This window comes from Oryzias latipes, chromosome 10 (genome assembly GCF_002234675.1).
Source record: "Oryzias latipes chromosome 10, ASM223467v1".
Classification (NCBI taxonomy): Eukaryota; Metazoa; Chordata; class Actinopteri; order Beloniformes; family Adrianichthyidae; genus Oryzias; species Oryzias latipes.
The window spans coordinates 19,582,883-19,604,899 of NC_019868.2; the positions used below are offsets into that span (position 1 = coordinate 19,582,883).

Below are 22,017 nucleotides of genomic sequence, written 5' to 3' on the forward strand. Positions count from 1 at the left end.
AATTTGTGTCAATCACCAGTGAACCCAAAACGTCATGTTAGGTTTACCAATATCACGAGGCTGTAGAACGAACGTCAAGCACGACATGGTAGACTAATAACTTAACTAGTTGTTAGTTTTCCTAGTTTATGCAAGTATTGGAAGGAAATCAAGGCATATATTTGTTGTAAATTTAGGATCTTGCACATTTTAAAAGTAAATTTCGCCAACACTTTTAAGTAATCGTTTTCACAAGAAAAACAGTTTGTTGTTATCCATGTGTGCTTTGATGGACTGTCTTTTTAAAATTTTATTTTATTTTTTACAAATGTCATACATTTCTTGTTTATAAAAATAACAATAAAATAAACGTACTTACGGTGAAATATTCGTTTACTTAATATTCTCAGTAAATTTAGTTAACATTTAAAAGATAAATACCAAATTACAAGCTGCAAAATACTAAAGTGAACAAAAAATAATTTCACAGTTGCTAAAAAAATAAGATAAATTGCTCCAGTTTTCAGCTTCAATTGTGCCTTATATCTAAAATGTATTTAGATTTTTTAAAATAAGACTGACAAAAAATTGTGAGTGATAACATGGATTTCGGTTGCGTTATTTAAATATTCTCAAAAAATTAACTGATTATTGGTTCTTTTACCAAAAAATAAAAATTAGTCAGAAAAATATATATGGTTTTAAGTGTGCAATACACATGCACATAAATAAAAATCCCAAACAATTAACTGTAAACATAAATAAGATTATTTAAAAACAGTGATGTTTTTTTTTAATTATTTCTATTCTATTTATTCTTTTAAGCACCTGCTACTACTATTACATGCCCTATTTGTCCAACATGAAATAGGATTATACTATACTTTCTCCTCTTTACTTTCTCTGCAGGATGAAACTGCTGCTTCACGCGTGTTTGGTATCACACCAATAAAAAAACATTTATTGCGACGTCAAGAGAGGCACCTAGTAAAAAAAAAAGACACAAAACATGTTGTTGCGTGATGGGGAAAAACATATTTTTATATTGATTTTGTATTGTTTGTTGATCTTCCGTTTTTATTTATTTATTTTTGTTCTCAATTGTCATTTATGATGTACAGGTGGAGTTGTAGCGTAATTTGCAAAACAACAAACCTATCTTTACACCAAGAGCTTCGCCCAGCCCAGCCAACACAGGGGGTCTCATGAAGCAACATTTTCTTCTCTGGGCGTGAACCTGAACGTAAGCCACCGTCTCAGTTAGGTTGGTCAGTCTGGATTGCCAGGTATGTGTAAACCCCCACACTGGCTATTTGTGCAGATATCAAAATATAGAAGGAATTATATGAATCTAACCTATTATCTGATAATAATGAGTAAAATGTTTTCTATTAAAAATATATAAACGTATTTATTGTTGCTGCAGTTCAATAAAAGAGTCTAAAAGCCTCGCTTTCTCGCGGTCTCTGAAAGGGGGATGTTTGGGTCAAACTTGGCAACGCAGCGCTAGGTTTCACCCGCAGCACATAGATCCTACAAACTACGGCGTGTTGCATCTTCTCCTCATAAGGTACCTATAAGCATCTAATGCTTATCTTTATATTATGTAGATATTAGTACGTCGGCACATTTTTAAATCAACTGCATAATAAAAAAGATGTACTGTATCCACGATTCTACTTCAATGCCGTAATATTAATTGAAATGCTAGTTGAAAGCTAACCGTCAAGAAGCTAAGAACATGGCGCAGGCCGACAGGGCCGCTTTTGTTCTTGTACCCGGGTGCGGTAGTTGACGTTATTTAGTCAGCGGGCGCTTTGGCACACAAAGTAAACTTTAACTGTTCTTTAAGAACGAGCGTTATTGATGACAATTTAACCTCCAAATTGCTAGCTTTTTGGTGTTTTAATTTCGAAAACGCTGGTTTGTTAGCTTTCGGATTTGAGGGAACGGCTGGACCCGCGAGCGCGCTTTTCTAAATGGAAAGTTTGTTGTTTCTAAAGAATTCTATGTAAATCAGTTATTGCGTTTCCGCGTCCTCACTAAAACTACTTTCGTTTTAGGATAGAGCCATAATGAAATTTACGATTTTGACGAATGCCGGTTCATGCTGCTAAAAACTAGCTCAAGATGGCGCTGGTCTACCAACTTACATTAGGTTCAGAAAAATGATTTCCGTCACCCTTTTCCGTGGTTTCAAGGAAGCGCGTTACATGGCAAAATCTTGAAGGTAGATTTGTGGTCAATATTAGTAACGAGGTTAAGAAGGAAGGTTCAGAGGCAGCATGTTGCTCAAAGTGAATGTTCTTTTACTTATGAAATTGACAAATTGAACTAGATTTTGAGAAGAAGTGTGTCGCAAAAGAGTTAGTAGTTGCAGAAGGAATGAATTCTGTGTCTTCACTCATCTCCTAGTGTTTCTGAGCAGTTATGGCTGATGAAGGATATGTTGTGCGCATAAGGGGTCTTCCTTGGTCCTGTTCAGTGGATGAAGTACAGAGGTTTTTCTCAGGTAAGTGAGTCCACCAGAAGTGTGCAACTGATACCTTTCTCAGGCAGTTTTTTTTTGTCAGGGGTGCAGAATAAGATGCTTCGTAAAAGTATTAACAGTTAGCAGCACCTTCAATTTCACAATAATAATAAAAATATTAGTCTCTTTTGAAAAACTCAATTATGATTAACTGTTTATAGAGAAAAGTTGTCAGGAACATTTTTGATACTTTGAAACCTGTACACAATTGTAAACTTCCAAATAAATACCTGATTTGGTGTCTTTCTCATTTATTGTGAAAGTCTTTAAATCCATTGTTATGTCAGTTAGTGCAAATTTTCTTAATTTTCTCTACAATATTTTGTTATAAAGTTGAGTCATAGCAACTGGGCTTAAAAAGAATCTTCTTGCTTGAAATGTCAGATTGATGAAGCCACTTGGCTAAGTGGAGAACGTTTCAAGGAAGATTTATTTAAGTCCGGTTTTCTATGACCTCCCTGACATGTCAATGAGCTATTACACAAATTATTAGGACGGTCTTTAGATATATTTGTATGTGGATTTATAACCATGCCATCATTTCTATCTCATTAGTATGAAGCTTAAGCCATTGCCTGATGTCACAAGGAAGTAATTTTAACTAAAAAATCTAAGTGTTTTGGATGTAACATCATTTTACAGGCTGCAAAATTCTCAACAATGGAAGTGGGATCCACTTCACCTACACAAGAGAAGGGCGTCCCAGCGGAGAGGCATTTGTGGAGATGGAGACTGAAGAAGACCTTAAGGTGGCTGTGAAGAAGGACAGAGAAACCATGGGTCACAGATATGTTGAGGGTCCGTGGATCAGCTAATAGAGACGTCAAAACCGTGTTCATACATATTGGAGTTGTTTTAACAGCTTGTCTTTCTTTCATTTAGTGTTTAAGTCCAACAATGTGGAGATGGATTGGGTCATGAAGCACACTGGCCCAAATTGCCCCGAGACAGCTGGAGATGGACTGGTGAGGCTCCGAGGCCTTCCCTTTGGCTGCAGCAAGGAGGAAATTGTCCAGTTTTTCTCAGGTAAGAACTTTCCTGTAAATAGTTTTTTTTTAATAAAATTCCCCTTAAAACATGTGATTTGCAGATTTTTCTTTCCATTTCTTTTCCTGTTCCTACTCTCTGACCAACACTCACTCGTTCAATGTACATTGGGGACTAGATGTTACAGTCTTATTTATGTAAGCACGGACGATCGCAAAATAATATGGAGCTTGGTTTGAAAGTGATGCTGGAAATGAAAAGCTGCTGTTCTCTTGAATCATTCCTGATGGAGGGCAGCAGGTAGACACCCTAATCCATCCTCACACATCATCTTCATCTTGAACTCAAAGTCATCCCGTTGTCAAACTTTATCTTAAGATGTGGGTTTACATTTAAGCAATCTTGTCCCAGCTGAAATGTATAGGATCAGAGATGCATCGATTGCAATGTGACAGGCTGGGTTTGAGAAATCTATCTCTACATTGACACAAATCCTAATCAAATGTCATTTCACAAAAGCCCAGTTTCTTTTCTTTTTAACTTTTTTATCCCTTTTTTCTCCGATGTTTCATTTGGAAGTACCAAACTATTCCTACAGAGAGTTGGACATAAAGTTACATGAACGTTGGGTAACTAAAGTTGGAATCCTATAGTATTAGCACCAACAAAAACCTTTAATATAACATTTACTTGAACAAAGTCGAATTTTACAGTCAATGTTCTAAACAATAGTTTGCAACCAGGCAAAGTTTAAAAATGTAAATGCTTTGCTGTAAAGTTAGTGTATTTAAAAGTTAAATTATTTCTATAACTTTCATAATGGGTTTAATACTTTTTTTTTTAAACAATAAATGGCTTTGAAATGTAACTAACTTTATTTGGAAATAAATCAGAAAGTAAGTAAAAGAAAACAAGTCATTTTTTATTACTTGCACATTAGTAATGGTCATAAGGAAGTTGATATTTAGTTGCGGAGATGAATCTGCTCCTAATTTCAGACATGTGCATATAATCTTTGGTACCTCTGTGTTAATGTAAGGAAAATCCTACAAGGACTGCTGAAAGTATTTAATAGAAAATGTAACTTACAAAATTGCTTTTGTGCTGTTTTTCTTTAGAATTCTTAAAATAATAAAAGAGTCCTGGACAAAAATTCTGGTACCTTCAACTTAATAATTCTGATCATAACCTTTTACGGGTAATTACTGCAATTATATGAAATCTGGATCTGTGGGTCCTGGAACTGTCAGCAGGTATTTTAATCTACTCTTTGCAAGCAAACCACTCCAGTTGTTGCAAGACTGAAGGGGACCCTCTCCACAAGAATGTTTAAGGCTTTCCACAGATTTTTAAATAGGATTTGGATCAGAGCACCTCTGAAAAGTCCCAACTGTTTTACTTTTAGCCTTTTTTGTGTATTTTGTGTCATTTGTCTGCTAAATGATGAATTATCTGCTAGGGAGACCAACCATTGTGGCAGAAAAAGCACTTTTTACTTTATAATGCCTTGATAACAGAGAAGAATCAACAATTCTTTGTGTGTGTAACTTAAAGCTTAATTTCATTTGTAGACGTGTTTCTTAAAAAGAAATCATTTTGCTGGGTCTCAGTCTGAAACATCTAAGAGTTGTTTGCTCAAGTTTTCCAAGGTAACCATAAACTATAAATAAAAAATGTATATTTTGAGACTCATATTGGGTCAATATTGGGTTTTGGTGAACACCTGTGTACTATGTCTTGGGTAATAATCTCCTTTTAGGATCTGGTAAAATGGGAGGATCACTTTAAGTTGACTTTTTTGTTTTTAAGTCACATATTTTTCATTGTTCTGTGTTCTTTGATTTTTCTGAGTAAATCAACAGTGTTTGCACAGTTTGTGTGTTTAGATGAAGTGATTTTTACGAATGCTTTAGGCTAACTGTACTTGTACTGCTCAGCTGGGCAGATGGGCGCTTTTTGGGTTCTAGCCTCTGTCATGCCCCCCGGGCTTCTTCTTTTACCCTTTACAGGTATTACAAATGACTTGTTTACACGCCTCCCAATCTAAGCACTTTAACACCAAAGTGGGGGATTGCTGCCCTTGGGGGTGCCGGGCTGAGCTGCTTTCACAAATACAAAATAGAACCTCTTCCCAGTTACCCCAGCATTCTTTCCTCCTCACACTTCCTCAGCCCTTTGTCTCTTAATAATGTTTATATAATTGATGTTCACAGTTTGTGTCAGACCTCAGATTTGTATCTGATTGGCAAAAGGTAATGTTCCTCATGTCACCCACCGAAACCTTTTTCTCCATCAACACCCCACTATTAGCTTGGTGCCCCCACAAAATGCCCCCTTTCATACTCTCTTTCTATCCTGTCATTTCTGCTTTAACCCCACAACACAGTAAGTGTAACTCCTTGAAAGAGCCAGGTAAAAACTGAACTGGTATATGTGTGATGTGTAAGAATTTCCATAAGTTTTCTCTCTCTTTAGAGAACGTTCTGTGATTGGGCATGTGATTTAATATGTCCCCTGCTGGGGTTATCTGTCCTTGGGTTGAAGGGTTGGAAATCGTGCCAAATGGGATAACATTGCCGGTGGACATCCAGGGGAGGAGTACGGGGGAGGCCTTCGTGCAGTTTGCTTCACAGGATATAGCTGAAAAGGCTCTAAAGAAACACAAGGAAAGAATAGGGCACAGGTGGGGATGGTTGGTTGGTTGGCTGGATAAGTTGCTTTTCTTATGGTGTGCACCTTCAACAACTGCCACACATTTTTAAACAACACACCTTTAAACATAAACACTGCATTAAAAGAAACCCTGCCCGACATTCACACTTTTCAGTGGGGAGGTTAGTGCTCTGTCACCATTCGAAAACAGACTATTCCTAATTTGGCTGACATAATTTAAAAAAAAAAGCAAATGGTGTCTCAGCACTAAATGTGAGTCCAGGTTGATACACGGTAAGGAATCTCCCTTGTGGTAAAAATCCCAGGGCCACTGTACACAAGGATCTGGAGCCCACTGCCTCAGGTAATGCTTAGAGTGGGTTGCAGTGTGGGTAGCGCTCTCTTTAGCCTTCTTAAACCAGGACACTGGCTGCTGTGTCACGGTCAAAGGAAGCTGTAACTGTAATATGCATCCCATTTCTAATTTGCCTCAGGTAACCATAAGAAAAGCTAAGTTACCAAGGCTTACTGTATAGAGTTCTTGTCATTTCTTAAACACCAAGCATCTAGTAATGTTAGATATGTCTATAATTGGACTACAACATGACAGCAACTGCATAGACCAGATTTAAGCAAATGCAGCTCCTATCCATTCCACATGGCCTAATTGTGATACTTTTATGCACTCAGGTACATTGAAATCTTCAAGAGTTGTCGTGCTGAGGTGCGGACTCACTACGAACCCCAGAGAAAGCCCATGGGTATGCAGAGACCCAGCCCCTACGACCGGCCCTCTGGTGGTCGCGGCTACAACATGATGGGCAGAGGGGCATCCTATGACCGAATGCGCCGTGGCGGTTATGGAGGAGGAGGAGGAGGAGGAGGAGGTGGGTGGACTCGGAGCAGGCTAATGTTGGGCTTGGTGCTCTAAAGCTGCGCAGCTGTTTGAAATCTCTCAGCCGATGGCCTTTCATGCAAACACTGCATTATAGAACTAATGGGATTAGGGTGTGAGGTCCTTGGAAGACTGTGCTAATCTCACTGTATATGCAGGTGTGTCAGACGGACGCTATGGCGACAGTGGCTCGTCTTTCCAGAGCACAACAGGTCACTGTGTCCACATGAGAGGCCTGCCATACAGAGCCACAGAGACCGACATCTACAATGTGAGATGGAAACTCATCACTAACAAACCACTACAGTTACAAGTTTGTTTTGGATTCTGTTTAAAAAAAACAACTTGGAAACTTTGACTTCCGTGCTTTAGTTCTTCTCTCCGTTGAATCCTGTGCGCGTCCACATTGAGATTGGTCCAGACGGCAGAGTAACCGGGGAAGCGGATGTAGAATTTGCAACACATGAAGATGCTGTAGCAGCCATGTCCAAAGACAAAGCCAACATGCGTGAGTTAGTTTGTGTAGCTTCAAATGCACCGTATCACTCATTACCCTTTTAGTTAAAGCACGGTTGTCTTTGCAGAGCACCGTTATGTGGAGTTGTTCCTAAACTCAACAGCAGGTGGCAGTAATGGAGCTTATGGCAGCCAGATGATGGGTGGCATGGGTAAGTGATGGAAACCAAGATATTTTGACCTCTTGATTGTAAGGAAATGCTTAACCAAAGATAGAATACATTGATAGTTAAGCCTTTTCTTAAAGGGAATACATGATTATAATAATTTCTCCTTAAACCTGATGTGTTTTATTTTTGTCCACAGGAAACCAGTCCTCTTACAGCGGGGGTCAGCTAAGTTCGGGGTACTCTGGTGGGTACAGCAGCCAAGGAAACATGGGCGGCTACAATGACTACAGTGAGTGTCATCTCTTTTTCTTGTGCTGATCTTAACCCTAAAACATTTCAAGGGTGATGTAATAATGCTAAAACCATGAAGTATATATTTTGTCTTTAAGCCAATGGTTTATTCTCAAAAGGAAGTTTCTAAAATAACAATTCAAGCTAATCTACATCTGATATGTGACTTTAAGCACTACATTTGTTGAACACGTTGACTGTATAATAGAACTGGACTTGGTGATGGTGACGTCACCTGTAAAAAATGGCCGACTCCTGGCTCCAACCAAATGACGTCAATTCAGATGTCTTATTTTTCACGATACGGACATTGCCACATATTACGTCATCAGGAAGCAATGATTGGTGTGAAATCTGTCCAACGTTGAGGCCAGTAGGCACCACCTACTTTCATCTGATTGGCCAGTTTATAACTTGAACAACTTGCACTACAGAAAAAAATACCGTGGAAAAAAAAAGGATTAGCAAGAAAATGTAAGATATAATGCTTGAGTAATAGCAGTTTATTTTTCAATCGAAGTCTAATGCATTCACTTCCTGTTTGGAATGCTAAGGGGGAGGGGTTCCTCAGTCCAGTTCTCATATACAGTCTATGGTCAAACATAATATTCAAAGCAGAAGTGTTCTTGCTTGGTGGTACCTCGCTCTCATATAAACTCTTTGGTCCAATAGTGTGTATTTTCTCTTTCTTGTTAGGTAACCAGGGCGGGATGGGAAGCAGTTACTATGGTGGCGGTGGAGGCGGAGGAAGCAGAGGCTCAATGAATGGACTTGGTGGGGGATGGGGAATGTAGATATTTTTTTTTTTTGTTTTTTTCTCCACTTGTTAGATTTTTTTTTCTTTAAGTCAGCATTTTGCTAAAAGAACTGAAACTCCGAGCTTCGCCTTGTAAACTCTGTAGTCAGTTGAGGTTTTGAAAATGTTGAGGGCGTAGTTTTTTTGTTTTTATAAGAAAATGACCTTCAAAGAGAAGCTGGACCGTCCCGTTTCCACCAGAAATGTCTGAAGTGTTAACCGACCCGCTCCTCAGATTTAACACCTTACAGAACTTTGCTTTCATTTCTACGACCCAAAGTTATGCTGTTTTGCTTTGCTGATCCCCAAACACCAGTCTGGAATTCACAGAGTACACTTGATGAGTTGGTGGTCTGAAACACACCATGCAAAGTCTTTATGCATGAGCAGGGAAACTGCAAATGTCTACTGTCCTTTTGATATTTTACTTTGTGTCTGCCTCTAGTCTTTTATTTCCAGTTAAAATGTTACCCCAAAGTGAATTTTGGTGTGGTCTGAGCGTGCTTTCTTTTCTACAGTTTGTTTTCTTTTTGGTGAATGAAGGCTGTATCCAGGGCAACCAATTTCCAATTTGCTACAATGGAGGTTTTTACTGCTTCAAATTTCTATTTGTATTTTCTGTGCACAAAGTGAATAAAAGTACTCCGGAATATGTCATTGAAAAAAGAACAAGTTGTAAGTTTATTTAATAAATTGGTAAAAATGTTAAATCAAAATTCTCCAACTATAGAAACCGATTTATCGTAGTCATCACGAGCCACAAAAACTAAAGACATTCAACGTTAGTTTCTGTCGACATTCCACGGTCATTTACACAAACTTACATCCTGATCAGAACTGTTTAATAAAATATTAAGTCTCAAGTTAATACATTTTTATGCAGAAAGACGAGCCTTAAAGTTTTTGTAATCTGCATTGTAGAAAGGTTTAGAAAGTCGTAAGCAAAATAAACTGGATATTTGAATATCCAATGGCTTCATAATCAACTAAAGCTACACTAGTCACTGGAAACCCACCAAATGAGGGTTTGTAGATATGAAAGTTAATCAGCAGAATCCGAACAGTCTTAAAGATTTGGTTTTGCGATCAGGTCTTCTGGTTTTGCTAAACAAGTCCACAATAAGACATCAGATCCTGAACCCGAGCCTCTTAGCCATAGAACTGGAGCTGCTTTCGTTTACAAAATGTGACGTGAACATGTTTCTGTGTCTGCACTTTAAAAATAAACCCAAAACTGGAGTTCAGATGGTGCTGTGCGCCGTTCCTGCACTGCCGTAGTGTACCAACACAAAACCGGAGCATGATTGTGTGTTTGGACTTCACTGAATAGTGAGGGTGTCAGTGTTGTTGAAAAGACGTGGAGCTTATCGATTTCAAAACATGAAGGGAATTTCAGAAAATGAAACGGCAAATCAGGTTTGACAGTTCTCCTTTACCGTAAGCTCTCTAGTTCTTTGTGATTGGTTGTTATTTAGCGTTACATCTAAGTCTGTGGTGTGGTGTGTCGTCAGGAAGCCGTTGAAGAGCTTCTCTGCAGAAGGAGGGCGTGGCACACGTCGCACACCCGCACAGGCCGAGGGTAGGAGGGCAAGGCCAGCTCATTGCTGGAACAGCTGTTGCAGTAGATGTCTCCACAGTTTCTGCAGTGGTGCTGCAAAAACAATCATTATTAGTATTATTTTCACATCTAAATAGATTTTTGAAGAAGTTCAAAACAACAAAGAGCCCGGACCTTTCTTCTGGCGATGGAGAACTCCTTCTGACACTGTTTGCATTGAGTGGCTTCATCGTCTTTCAGCCATGCGTGGCCCTGGAGGTGTCAGCACAGGCATTTACTCTTTTTTTTTTTCCTATTCGTCCACAAAAATTGGATGCATTAGTAACACAAGTGACTCCTTCAGTTTACCTTTAGGGCTTTGTTGACCTCTTTAAAGTCTTCCATTTTAAGTTTGGACCTTTAAGCACACACAAAAAAAGCAAAATAAGAGAGGATTTATGCACTTAAAAATGAAATATTTGATTCTTGAAGTAAAAACGACTGATACTGACTGACTCAGATGCAGTCCCATCTCCTGCAGGGCCTGTTCCTGCTGCTCACACCTCTCCTGCAGCTGCTGCTTCTCTTGCTTCAACTCCTGAAGCTCCTGCAACAAATAATGCATTAGTTCTTTCTTTTTCCTGACAACAGCTGTTAAACCATTAAAACAGTAATGTACATAAAAATGTATGTATTAAAAGCAGCAGAAAGGACTAAGAAGTCTTACTATTTTACACTATCAAGTCCCACTCCAATTATCTTTTAATCGATTTTTTAATTATGATTACGCTGTTTTTAGCCTAAATTTAAAAATAAAATTCGTTTTAAAGAACATAGCTTCTGCAGAGCGTCAGGAGTTCATCAGAAATTCACTTCTACGATGTGGGGGAGTGAGCCAGCATTCATTTCCCATCATCCCTTTGTTTACACTCTTTCCCGCTAGCTTACAGCCCCTCACAACCCTGACCTAAAATCACCGGTGCAACAAAAATAGTGAGCAATATCAGAGCTATCCAGCTGTCCAGCTTTAAGCCACATGCCAGCTCAGATAATGAAAACAAAGACATTTATGAATCTATGCATCTGCAGGTGGATGCCTCAGAATGGAGTGGAGCAGGGAGTTTGTGGTCTGTCAATTGTAGCTTCTTTGTCACACCTACGAGCTTTTCCCAACGGCAGCTTAGTGTCTGCTTCTGGTTCACAACCATTTGAATAAAGAAATAATTACCGGTAATCTTTTTTTTTTTAATATATGTCCATTAGGACAAAAATGCTACAATGACATGTCAACAACACCCAAATATGATTTTCATTGGAATGGGTCTTTTTTGCTTTTTACTAATTTAAAGTTACAGTTGTTTTGAAAGGTTTTGTTTTTTGCATTAGTAGATTTATTTATCCACTGATATCTTTTAATTACCGTATTTTCCGGACTATAAGTCGCCCTTTTTTTCATAGTTTGGCAAGGGGTGCGACTTATACTCCGCAGCGACTTATATTAGGAATAAATTGAAATAAATATATTGTTAACCCTCCTGTTATGTTCATTTGTGAGGAACAGAGATGATGTTCCTGGGTCAATTTGATGTATGAGGTATGTTAAGTGTTAAAAGTATGTTAAGTGACTCAGAGAATCAGCAAACTTTTTTTACAGTAAGATCTTGAAGGCTAACAACATAATATTCTATTTTCCAATGATTTCATAGATTCAGAAATGCAATAAAATGACAACTGTTTCTACAAATACAGGATGAAAACAGAGAATTAGTTGGCCAATGATGCTTCATGAAGAATAAATAAATAAGTTTGAGAAAAAATTACTGTGAAATTATTAGATAAACAGTCTGCTATGATTGTGTCATATAAGGTTGTGAAAGTTATTAGTTCTTGGTCACAGATTTTGTCAAATAAATTTCCTGTCAAAATGCGACTTATAGTCCAGTGCGACTTATCTGTGTTTTTTTCTACTTTAAAATGCATTTTTGGGCTGGTGCGACTTATAGTCCGGAAAATACGGTATATAGAAATAATTCTGGTTGTTACGCTCCTACCACAAAAGGCAAATAGTCTTCAAAAAAACGAAAAGGGTAAAGTGAAATAACATGCAATAAAAAGCAGTATACAGTGGAACCTGTAGCTACTTTATGCTCGTAGTTTTGGTCATTTTTTCAACTATTTAACGTGAATGGGACCCCTAGTAATGCATGTTAACAAGGAACCATCCGGATATTTGCATACGCTCAAAAAACCCATTTTTTTTCCACTTCTTTCATGCCATAAGAAGTGGACACTTGGCTAAGGGCGAATACAGTTTGGTGAAAACGTTGTTTTCTCCTAGTTTACTGACCACATGCAGGCCCTGCAGCTGCTGCAGCTGCGTGCGGAGCTCCGAGCTGTTGTCCTGCTCTCGCTGCAAGGCTTTCTGCAAGCTTTGCCTCTGCTCCCTCTCAGTGCGCAGCTCATTTTCCAAACCCAGCCTGCGTCACAGAGGAACACAGTCACTCCAACATTTCACTTCATTCAATCATGCAGCCACTGAAATGGGTTGAAAACTCAGTGAAAGGAACCACAGCTAACAGCCACACAACAAAACAATCAGCTGCATTTATTTAGGTGACGTTTAAACAAATGTCATGTTTTTTCACTGCAACGATGCAAGAAAACTGTATTTAATGTTCGTGCTAAAACATTTTCAAACTAATTGCAACAAAACTTTGTTTCAAATCGTTTCTTAAAACATATCCCATGACAAGAAACAGTCTAAAGAGGTTCATTTTGTCTCCACATTACTGCAGCTATGGTTTGAAGTAAGAAAGATGAAACATGGTTTTAGTTGTTTTTACTGTGTGAATCACCTGAGTGTATCCAGGTCTGTCAGCTGTGTCTGCAAAGCATCTACTTTTCCTTCCAGTTCTACTTTCATGTCTTCATCCGACTGGTCACTCTGCTTGCGTTCACACTCAGAGTTCTGCAGTCTGAAAGATCAGAAGGAGCACCGATTTTAATGGAAAGACCTAATGCACAAAAGACACACGTTTGAATACCTCTGCTCCATTTCCTCCATGGCTTTCTCCATGTCTTTCATCCTCTGCTCCAGCTTCACCGCTTCCTCCTGCTTTTTCTCCGCTTGTCTCTCCGATTCCTTAAGAGCCGCACAAATTTGTAAGATTCTGTGCTGCCATGTTCAGAGACGGTTCACGCCTCTGCGTCTACCTGAGCTCTGTGGAACATCTGCAGATTGAGCGTTTTGACTTGCTCCAGCTGGAGCCGTAAGGCCGCCAGCGTGTCCTGTTTCTCGTGGGAGTCCTTCTCCAGCAGCTTCATGGCCACCTCCATCTCCTGCTTCAAGCCCACCTGGAGCTCCAGCTCACGCTGCAGCTCCTAACAGAAGACTAGTTTGAGTCTTTTGCCTTCTTTGGGACATAACACAAAAACGTATACCGGTACTCAAAAAAAAAACTCAAATTGAACATGAAGCCACATTAAAACTTCCTTTGGATTTTCCCGTATAAATGTTCAGATAAAGAAACACAAGACAGGAACACTAGGAGCATGACTTTGCAACAACAAGTATAAAACAGAAAAGTTGGAAGTAAGCACTGCTAAAGACATATTTAGAAGTTTAAAATTATGTTAATAATGATTAAAATGTAAGGAAAACTAAAGTACTGGTATATAAAAATAAAAACCCTGGAAAAAACATAATATCTATAAAATATAATAGATATATTGTTACAGCATTTAAGCCCACCCAAAATGGTCACACCTGTCGAATTCGCTTCTCCTCTTTGTACTGTTGCCACACAACGTTGTACATCTCATCCAGGCCTTGTCGAGTCTGTTTGTAGGTCTCCAGCTCCACCTGACTGTCCTGAAGTGCTGCCTGGAAACACGCGCGTTTTATTAAGTGCCTTTTCCCTCCTTCATGTGACAAAAGTCCAACTGCTGGTAGTTTGAGTCAGACCTCTTCCTTCTTCTGGCTGCACTGCAGAATTGACTCATTTTCCTTCTTCAGCTGTTCCTGTTCATCCTGCAGAGAGTTGATTCTGTCTGTTGCTGCTGTGAGCTAAAGACAAGAGCACAGAAAAGAAAAAAAACTGTTTACATTTAGATAAATGTCAGAATTTAAAAAAATAAAAATAAAATCACTTCTTTTGACTTGTTTGAAATGAAACAAACGGCACATACAAGTGCACCTGACCTCCTCTACAAGCTTGCTGTTGGTTTTCTCTATTGAGTCCAACTTAGCCTGAAGGTCGGTGACGGTTCCACTTAGGTGACGGTTCAACTCCTCAATGTAGTGCTTCTGATCTAATATCGCTGTCATGTTAGCATCGCTGCAAGGAAAGAAGAAAACAACTCAGGAGTGAAAACTGATAAAGTACCGATAACATTTACAAGCATCCACTTACTCTTTTGGCGTTTCAGAACTTGCAGGATCTTTTAGGTAAAGAGAAAAGTCAATGACTCCCACCTTGATGTAGGAGATACAGATCAACATATTGCTTGGAAATAATAAATACGGAGAAGGACGTTTTACCACTCACCTGAGAATCAAGGTCCTCCCCTTTAATGCAGAGGTTTGCATCAATGACGTTGAGGCCCACAAGCAAACCACCCAATACGGAGCCTTCTTCTTCTAACATCATCGCTCCAGAGTCATAAAACTCACTGACATTTACAAAATGAGGAAGAAAGAAAAAAATAATCAACAAAATGTTTACACAGGAGTCAAATTCAATGCATTTACTTCACCTCAGGAGGTCTTTGTGGTCCAACAGAGCTTTAATGTAGTCTGCTATTTTTTTCTGCATGAGCGCCAAATGCAACCAGGCCCGCCCTCTCCCTAAACCCGTTCTGGAAAACAATGAGAAATGAACACAATGTCACATTAGTGGAACACCCCTGGTAGTGATAGACAATTGCCTTTCTGAGTATGTCTTTATTTAAATGGTTGTGACACCAAAATAGCATTTGAAAAAGTTTGAAGACAACTAGATCCATTTATGTTTTTGTTTTCCTCATCTGAGCTGGTATTCATCTTAAAACTGTATGGCTGGATAGCTCCAATATTGCTCGCCATTTTTATTTCACCCGTAATGTTAGGTTGGGGTTGTGAGCTAGCAGGAGAGTGGGTTAATAAAGGGATGATGGGAAATGAGGCAGGCTTACTCCAAGCCAAAAGCCTGGTTCACAACTCGGAGTTGAATTTCAGATGAACTACAGCTACTCTGGAGAATCTATGTCCTAGAAAATGACACAGGTTGTTTGATTTTGGCTAAAAAGGGCATAAACGTGATTACAGGACCACTGAGAACGCTTTTACAATAGATCAAAAGATGATTGGAGCGGGGCTTCATGGTTTAAAATAGTGAGTAGCAACGCACCGAATGCCAGGTAGATCTCTGGCACTGGTTGCAATGTTGGCAGACTCTGGACACAACTTCTCAACCAACTCCAGAGGCCCCCAAATGGACTTGTTCTGACCAATAAAGGATTTCTTGGCTGCAATAAAAAAAAGACCATCAAGTGATATTCTTTAGTTGAAATCGTTTCAAAATTATTACAAAGATGACAGTGGGATCCGCGTACTTTTCAGACCATGCTTAAGGCATTGCTCGAGGACGACAAAAAACTGCTGCAGAGGAGGGTACTCCGAGTCCAGAGTCCTACCCAGGCTCAGGGAGGACTGGATGAGGACTTTGATGCTCAGCTTCATCATGCTCAGCAGGTTGGATCTTTCTATTCCCATGGGGTCTTTAGGTGGCAGAACTGGAGAAAAAATGCAATAACGTGACAGAAATTAAAATTAAAAGAGGAAATAAAACAAGCAACAAACCACAGCAAACTGGACTAACTGCCTCAGAGAACAGATTAGCACCCAACTCTGAAATCTTTGTCTCCAAGAGGAAGTAACTACTTCAAGGTGAACTTCTTGGAAAGTGTTTTAATTGGCTCATACAGCTGCAGCCTACCGGGTAGTATCTTCTTGGAAGAGCCGCTGGTGTCATTTTCGGACTCCTTCTCGTTGGAGGAGCTCGCAGATGATCCATGTGAGAGCTTTCTGGGAGCAGCAGCGTAGCTCATTCCATGGCTAATCGTTTCACTGGCCTTCCGCGCCAAAGAGAAGATAGGAGCCGACCAGCTGTTCTCTGCCGCCACGGAGGGCGACTTCCCGGCTGCGTCCTGCTCTGCGCGGTCGCTGAGCTCCTCGAACGCCTCCGAATCTAAAACGGTGGGTTCTTCTCCTTGATTTTCCACACCATCATCACAGGCTGTGTTTACGTTCCCTGCCAGGTCGGCCATGTTTGTCCCACCTCCTCCCTTATCGGAAAGATACCACGTGACGGGCCAAGGAATAAAGGTTGGAAAAACTTTATTGTTCCTATGTTCACTTACAAAACAAAAAACAAAAAAATCCACCATGTGACGCCACATCCTGGGGCCTGTTGCACAAAAGTAAGATAAGGGATTAAGCCAGGATATCTTGGTGATCCTGGCTCAATTGATCCCCAATCCGGTTGCACTAAAGCCGGATAGGGGGCAGGAGGATATGTTATGGTATAAATTACCATGGAGATTTATTCTGTGGAGCTAGCCTGCTCCAGACCAGGCTAACTTCCAGGATCTATTTAATCTCATCCCTAATGTCAGTCAGCAGTCGCCACAAATGGAAACCAATAGTTATTTCATTGCTCACGGTACATTGATATCACATATAACTAGACCCGCTGTCATTATTTAAACGTTCGTGATCATTAATTTCAATCATTTTGGATAAATAATGATTTTTAGATGATGTTGCTATCATTAGATAATTTACAGTTTCCCTTAGGACTATAAGGCTATATATAAAATGATTGAACATTAGGGCCACAGAGGGAAAAAAAGACAAGTCATAATATTTTAACCAGTTGTTTTAAAGGAGGACAGTTGTTAAAATGACAGATGTGGGGCATTTCGTGAAATTGTCCTTCAGTATGGTTTCATAAACGAAGACATGCTGATGTGCCAGAATATGAAGTATCACATTTTCATAACTATCAAAACTGTAAAAAGAATATGTTGCTTTTCTGCAGAAAGAACCAGCCTCATAAATTTATTACTTTATCCTTTTTTCCTTAGTGGGGCCCTAGTACTCTGTCATATTAAATAATACACATTCCATTAAAATATAAAAACACAATGTGTAACATTATATTTCTTTATTGAATAAGGACAAAACAAAGCAGGTAAACTACACTCAAAAACGTTCACTTTGAATGAACATAAAAAAATTATGGAAATGATTTCCACATGATTAGATAGGGTTACTTGAACAAAAATGAATCATATTGGTCCTACTTAATGTACTTAGGTTCAAACTAATAAATTTAAGTTGATTCAATCTAAATACTGCAGTTGGACCCAACTTTAAATTAATATTGTTGCTCACTCTCAAAAGATAAAAGTTGATCCAACTTAATTGAATCATTTCAATTGGTCACACCTCATTAAATTAAGTTTATTCAACTTAAATTTGTATGACTACCTAACACAATTTATGTTGATATAACTTAATTTTTTGCTTTAATTTTATTTATATATCTGACATTGATAAAGTTTTCCAAAGTTCCAACCAATAGGTCTTTTATTTTTCACATCAAAGACATTAAATACGCAGTAATATCCCACATGACAAGACAGGAATTCTAATAACGCAAATTCCGTTTTAAGTTACATTAACAGTTTACCGCACAAGGGGTTTGGTCATCATCCTCTCCCACACTCTAACTCATGGTGCAGAAAAGAAATAAACATATCAGTTTAAATCACTAGTTAAAACAGAGTAAAACAGCTAGACAATAAAACCCATGGACAAAAACTCACACTTAGACCCCAATCTGCCCAGATAGACAAAGAAAATGGTATCCCACAATTCCTTGCGATTACTAATGCATCCAATTTAATGGTATCATGTTGGATCAACATGATTGAAATTAGTAACTTTTAAATGGATTACTTTTATGTACGATCGACATGAATTATTTACGTAAGATTTACAAACATAACATTTTCTGGTTGAATAATCCAGAACACTTCGCTCGCAAAATGCAGGACTGCTTGTGGTTCCTAGAATTAGTAAAAGTACGGTTGGAGGTAGAGCGTTTAGCCACCAAGCCCCTGTCTTATGGAATAAACTCCCAGCTCATGTAAGAGAGGCCGACTCAGTTTCTACATTCAAAGCTAGACTGAAAACATTCCTCTTTGGACAGGCTTATTGTCAGACTAGCTAGTATTCAGAGATTATTTAACTTAATGTTAGTTTGTTTAAATTAAACTTAATAATAACTATTTCTTTTAAAAGGCTGCTAGAAGTTGAAGCTGGGGTAACTATGGTGCACTGGGGTTCTGTCCTCTTTCCTTTTTTACTTCTACCCTTCCTCTCCTCTATTCTTGATCATAATTTATCATTTAGTTCTCCATGCCTCTGTTTGGTGCAGTGCGATTCATGTATTGTCCCTCTTTTCCTCTCCCCTCCTGGGGAGTGGGAGTGCTTCCAGACTCCAGTTGGCTCATCCGTGCTCCAGTTCCTGACCGTTTACCTCGCCTTTGCTCCTGCTCCTACACCTGGCTGTGGATCCTGCCTCTGGCTCATCTCTGGCTCGTCTCTGCTCTGTACCTGACCGAGTACCTCGTCTCTGCTCCTGCTCCTACACCTGGCTGTGGTTCCTGTCTCCGGCTCGACTCGCGCCTTTGACTGTCCCCACAACCACGGCTGGATGAAGCTCGTCTGCTGGACTTTTATATATGTAGTTGTAGATTTAGATAAGTTAATTCTTCTCTAAGATTTCTGGTAAATCGCCTGTCCGTCCTGGGGGAGGATCCCTCCTTCATGTGGGCACCCCTGAGGTTTCTTCGTTTTTTCCGGAATCCGGTTTTTTTTGGGAGTTTTTCCTTACCGCGAAGGGGGGTCTAAGGGCAGGGATGCCAGTATAGCTTAGTCAGTTTGTTAGTTCATTTTAGTATTTTTCTATTGAACTCTTTGTATTCGTGATCCTTTTGATTTCATGTTTTACTTCGAAGCCCATCGAGACGACTGTTGTCGTGATTTTGGGCTATACAAATAAAATTGAATTGAATTGAATTGAATTGAAATGACAACTTACATTTTCATAAAATTAATTGGCTGGTAATTTAATTTAAAAAAATCTTGAGTGTGCTTTATCACTGTGGTGGTGTTGCCTTTCTTCTTAATTATATCTTTTACCTCCTCGTATGCCTCCATGAGGATTTGTGCTTCCGACGGGGAAAGGTACGCGGCTCTAGTTGCCATGGTAAATCAGTTTATCTGTGATCTTCGGCGGGGTCTGTTTGAGTGAGCCGTGAGCGCGCACCTATCCAGGATTGGTTACACCTGGCTTGATGAATCCGTGTCTGCTCATCCTGGCTTGGTCTTTGTGCAACCAATTAAGCCTGGACGCACATGTTTTGGATTCATTGAGCCCAGCTCAGTCATTTATCCCGGATGTCTTAATTCTACTTTTGTGCAACAGGCCCCTGGTGTTTTAGACTTTGATATTTGTGCAAAAGTGTGCTACGTGTAACTTATTCAAGATTAAATATAAAGTACGGACCTATAGATAAGGAAATAAGCTTTCAATTGTACCCATGGACTGTAAAGATTCATATTTTACCACAACTTTGATTGACATGAGATTATAGTCAATGGAAAAGGTTGGTTAAAAGTAATACAAATATTTTTTTAAATAATCTTTGATAACAAAGAAAAACACACACTTTTATTTGGCACTTTGTGCAACTACACCACAACACACAGCCAAAAGCTGAACAAAGCAGTATTCTTAAAAAAACTATGATGATGATAATAATAAGAATAATAGTAACAATAACAATACTTCTACTACTACTGCTACCAATGATAAAAAAAAACTAGGATAACAAAGATAATAACTGGAAATTAGAAGAGAAAAGAAGGACCTGTATCAGCAACAGAAATTTGTTTATTGGAGAAATGGAGTTTTAGAGATTTGTCTGGCTTTGAAAAAATTTTTAGCCCTTCAAAAACTCATAAATTAGCATATTTTTCACCATGAAATACATATGTTAGATGTGTGTATTGTATTTTTAAATCCATAGGAACCCATGGTGATATCAACGTAACAAAAGAACATCAGAGATATGTTCTGTGGCTTACTTAGTCTGTGGTATATATTTCACATTGTTTTCATTTAAGGGAAACGCATTTGGGTTCTTATAAATCATTTTTAAAAAATCCCATTTCATTTATTTTTTCTTCTCATCTAGAAATAGAGCAATTTTGTTGGACCTGTACTTGCACTTGTCATAATGAAGGCTTATTATTCACTTTCATTCATTCATTCATTCATTCATTCATTCATTCATTCATTCATTCATTCATTCATTCATTCATTCATTCATTCATTCTTTCATTTAGTGGAGACCCTATAAAAAAACTTTTTGAGGCCTCAGGGATCATCACAGCCAACCAGGTGCCTCTATTAAGCCTCACCCTTTACATCATACTTCTGCTTGTGTCCATCCTCTTCCTCTTGTTTTTTCTAGGCTTCCTTCCTGACACTCAGCCTCCTTTTATCAATGTATTTTACTGTTGGTTGTAGGAAGGTGTCCAAATCCACTCAATACTGTGGGGAACAGCTGGCTATGCACTTGTGTAAACAGACATAAATAAACACACATTAAACCAGTGCACCACAGCTCTACACAGAGAATCTAATTACTCTTTGTTTTTGCTAACTCATCACTTTATATTCTGATATATAGACAGATATGGAAATTTTTTAATTAAGCTTTAAAACTAAATGTAGCAATGTTATAAAACCAATGTCAGTTTAAAGAGATGTGAAGAAAGTTTCTGCTCCTGTCATTTTTTGCAAGCTATTTTATTGTCATTCTTCATCCTTCATCATGACTAAACATAACTGGAGTAACAACTGTGAGATATAAGCCACAATGCCTACTCTGTTTTCTCTCAAGTGAGAAAGAAAAGCACATGCTCTCCGGGTATAATCCAATATACAGTTTTAAATCTTATGACATTCCTGAAAATACACCCCTAGGGATGAGTAGATTCACCCTAAGCTGCCATTCTAAATTTCCTGCACTTCAAATTGTGCAACAAACCTGCTTTGAAGGTGTAATACCTAGTTTAACCAAACAGTGGCGCACATAGATTTTGCATGATTGTTACTAGTTACATGATCATTTTTTTCTAATCAACGTATTTAGTTTCATAGGCGCAGGATTATTTATTTAGATCTAAATAACCAAACATTTGAAAGTATTGCTCAGGTTGTTTGATCGTCTGTTATTCCTGATCTTGCACTCTCATTGGACCTTATTTGGAACTTTGAGACCAAGTTTAATAGATTTTCTGCAGAAATAAGTAAAATCAACCTTTTGTGAATGTAAATATCAGAAGATAATGTTTACCAGGTTGCAGTGTATACTTAGAACTACATAATAACAATGTCAGTAACTAAGATTTCACAGGTTTGAGCCACAAAGGATAAATCCATGCCACTCCTGTCAACTAAGAACAGGAAACCGAGATTATTCACCACGCACTTAGACGGTTAGATCAAAATTTAGTGTAAACAATAAAATGATCCCTCCTCATGATGCCATAATGGACCGCCCTGCTCCTGGATACGCCTACGCCTGCGAGCACATTTATACGCA

General features: G+C 38.7%; 2 protein-coding genes across 5 annotated transcripts; one reads left to right on the top strand and one right to left on the bottom strand.

The window, feature by feature from the left end:
- Positions 1–1,427: 1,427 nt before the first annotated feature.
- On the top strand, positions 1,428–9,422 carry hnrnph1 (heterogeneous nuclear ribonucleoprotein H1). 4 transcript variants are annotated; one of them, XM_011480339.3, is made up of 11 exons: positions 1,428–1,549; positions 2,395–2,491; positions 3,152–3,307; positions 3,392–3,535; positions 6,041–6,179; positions 6,839–7,035; positions 7,202–7,314; positions 7,416–7,551; positions 7,628–7,711; positions 7,866–7,958; positions 8,653–9,422. In XM_011480339.3, the coding sequence occupies exons 2-11, from the start codon at positions 2,410–2,412 to the stop codon at positions 8,658–8,660; spliced, it is 1,152 nt and encodes a 383-aa protein (XP_011478641.1). In that variant the 5' UTR covers positions 1,428–1,549; positions 2,395–2,409; the 3' UTR covers positions 8,661–9,422. The 4 variants fall into 4 exon arrangements, with proteins under 4 accessions (XP_011478641.1, XP_023815065.1, XP_023815066.1 ...); XM_023959297.1 differs by having other exon boundaries at positions 8,657–9,422; XM_023959298.1 differs by having other exon boundaries at positions 6,839–7,032; positions 8,657–9,238.
- Positions 9,279–16,633, bottom strand: LOC101155857 (RUN and FYVE domain-containing protein 1). Its single transcript, XM_004073384.4, has 17 exons — positions 16,269–16,633; positions 15,886–16,065; positions 15,681–15,798; positions 15,049–15,150; positions 14,841–14,964; positions 14,706–14,767; positions 14,495–14,630; positions 14,258–14,359; positions 14,060–14,176; positions 13,507–13,674; positions 13,338–13,435; positions 13,149–13,268; positions 12,641–12,770; positions 10,806–10,900; positions 10,663–10,711; positions 10,489–10,566; positions 9,279–10,407 (listed from the first exon to the last, which is right to left on the bottom strand). Exons 1-17 carry the CDS (start codon positions 16,597–16,599, stop codon positions 10,264–10,266), a joined length of 2,154 nt encoding a protein of 717 aa, XP_004073432.2. The 5' UTR covers positions 16,600–16,633; the 3' UTR covers positions 9,279–10,263.
- Between the last annotated feature and the right edge of the window lie 5,384 nt (positions 16,634–22,017).

Bases quoted from the DNA above. Each gene is read 5' to 3' on its own strand.
- hnrnph1 (XM_023959297.1), top strand. From the start codon at position 2,410: ATGGCTGATGAAGGATATGTTGTGCGCATAAGGGGTCTTCCTTGGTCC. The intron at 2,492-3,151 runs GTAAGTGAGTCC...ATCATTTTACAG, and splicing joins AGTACAGAGGTTTTTCTCAG to GCTGCAAAATTCTCAACAAT. The intron at 7,712-7,865 runs GTAAGTGATGGA...TTTTGTCCACAG, and splicing joins CCAGATGATGGGTGGCATGG to GAAACCAGTCCTCTTACAGC.
- LOC101155857 (XM_004073384.4), bottom strand. From the start codon at position 16,599: ATGGCCGACCTGGCAGGGAACGTAAACACAGCCTGTGATGATGGTGTG. The intron at 14,965-15,048 runs GTGAAGTAAATG...TGTAAATGTCAG, and splicing joins GACCACAAAGACCTCCTGAG to TGAGTTTTATGACTCTGGAG. The intron at 14,768-14,840 runs GTGAGTGGTAAA...TCCTACATCAAG, and splicing joins GGGAGGACCTTGATTCTCAG to GTGGGAGTCATTGACTTTTC.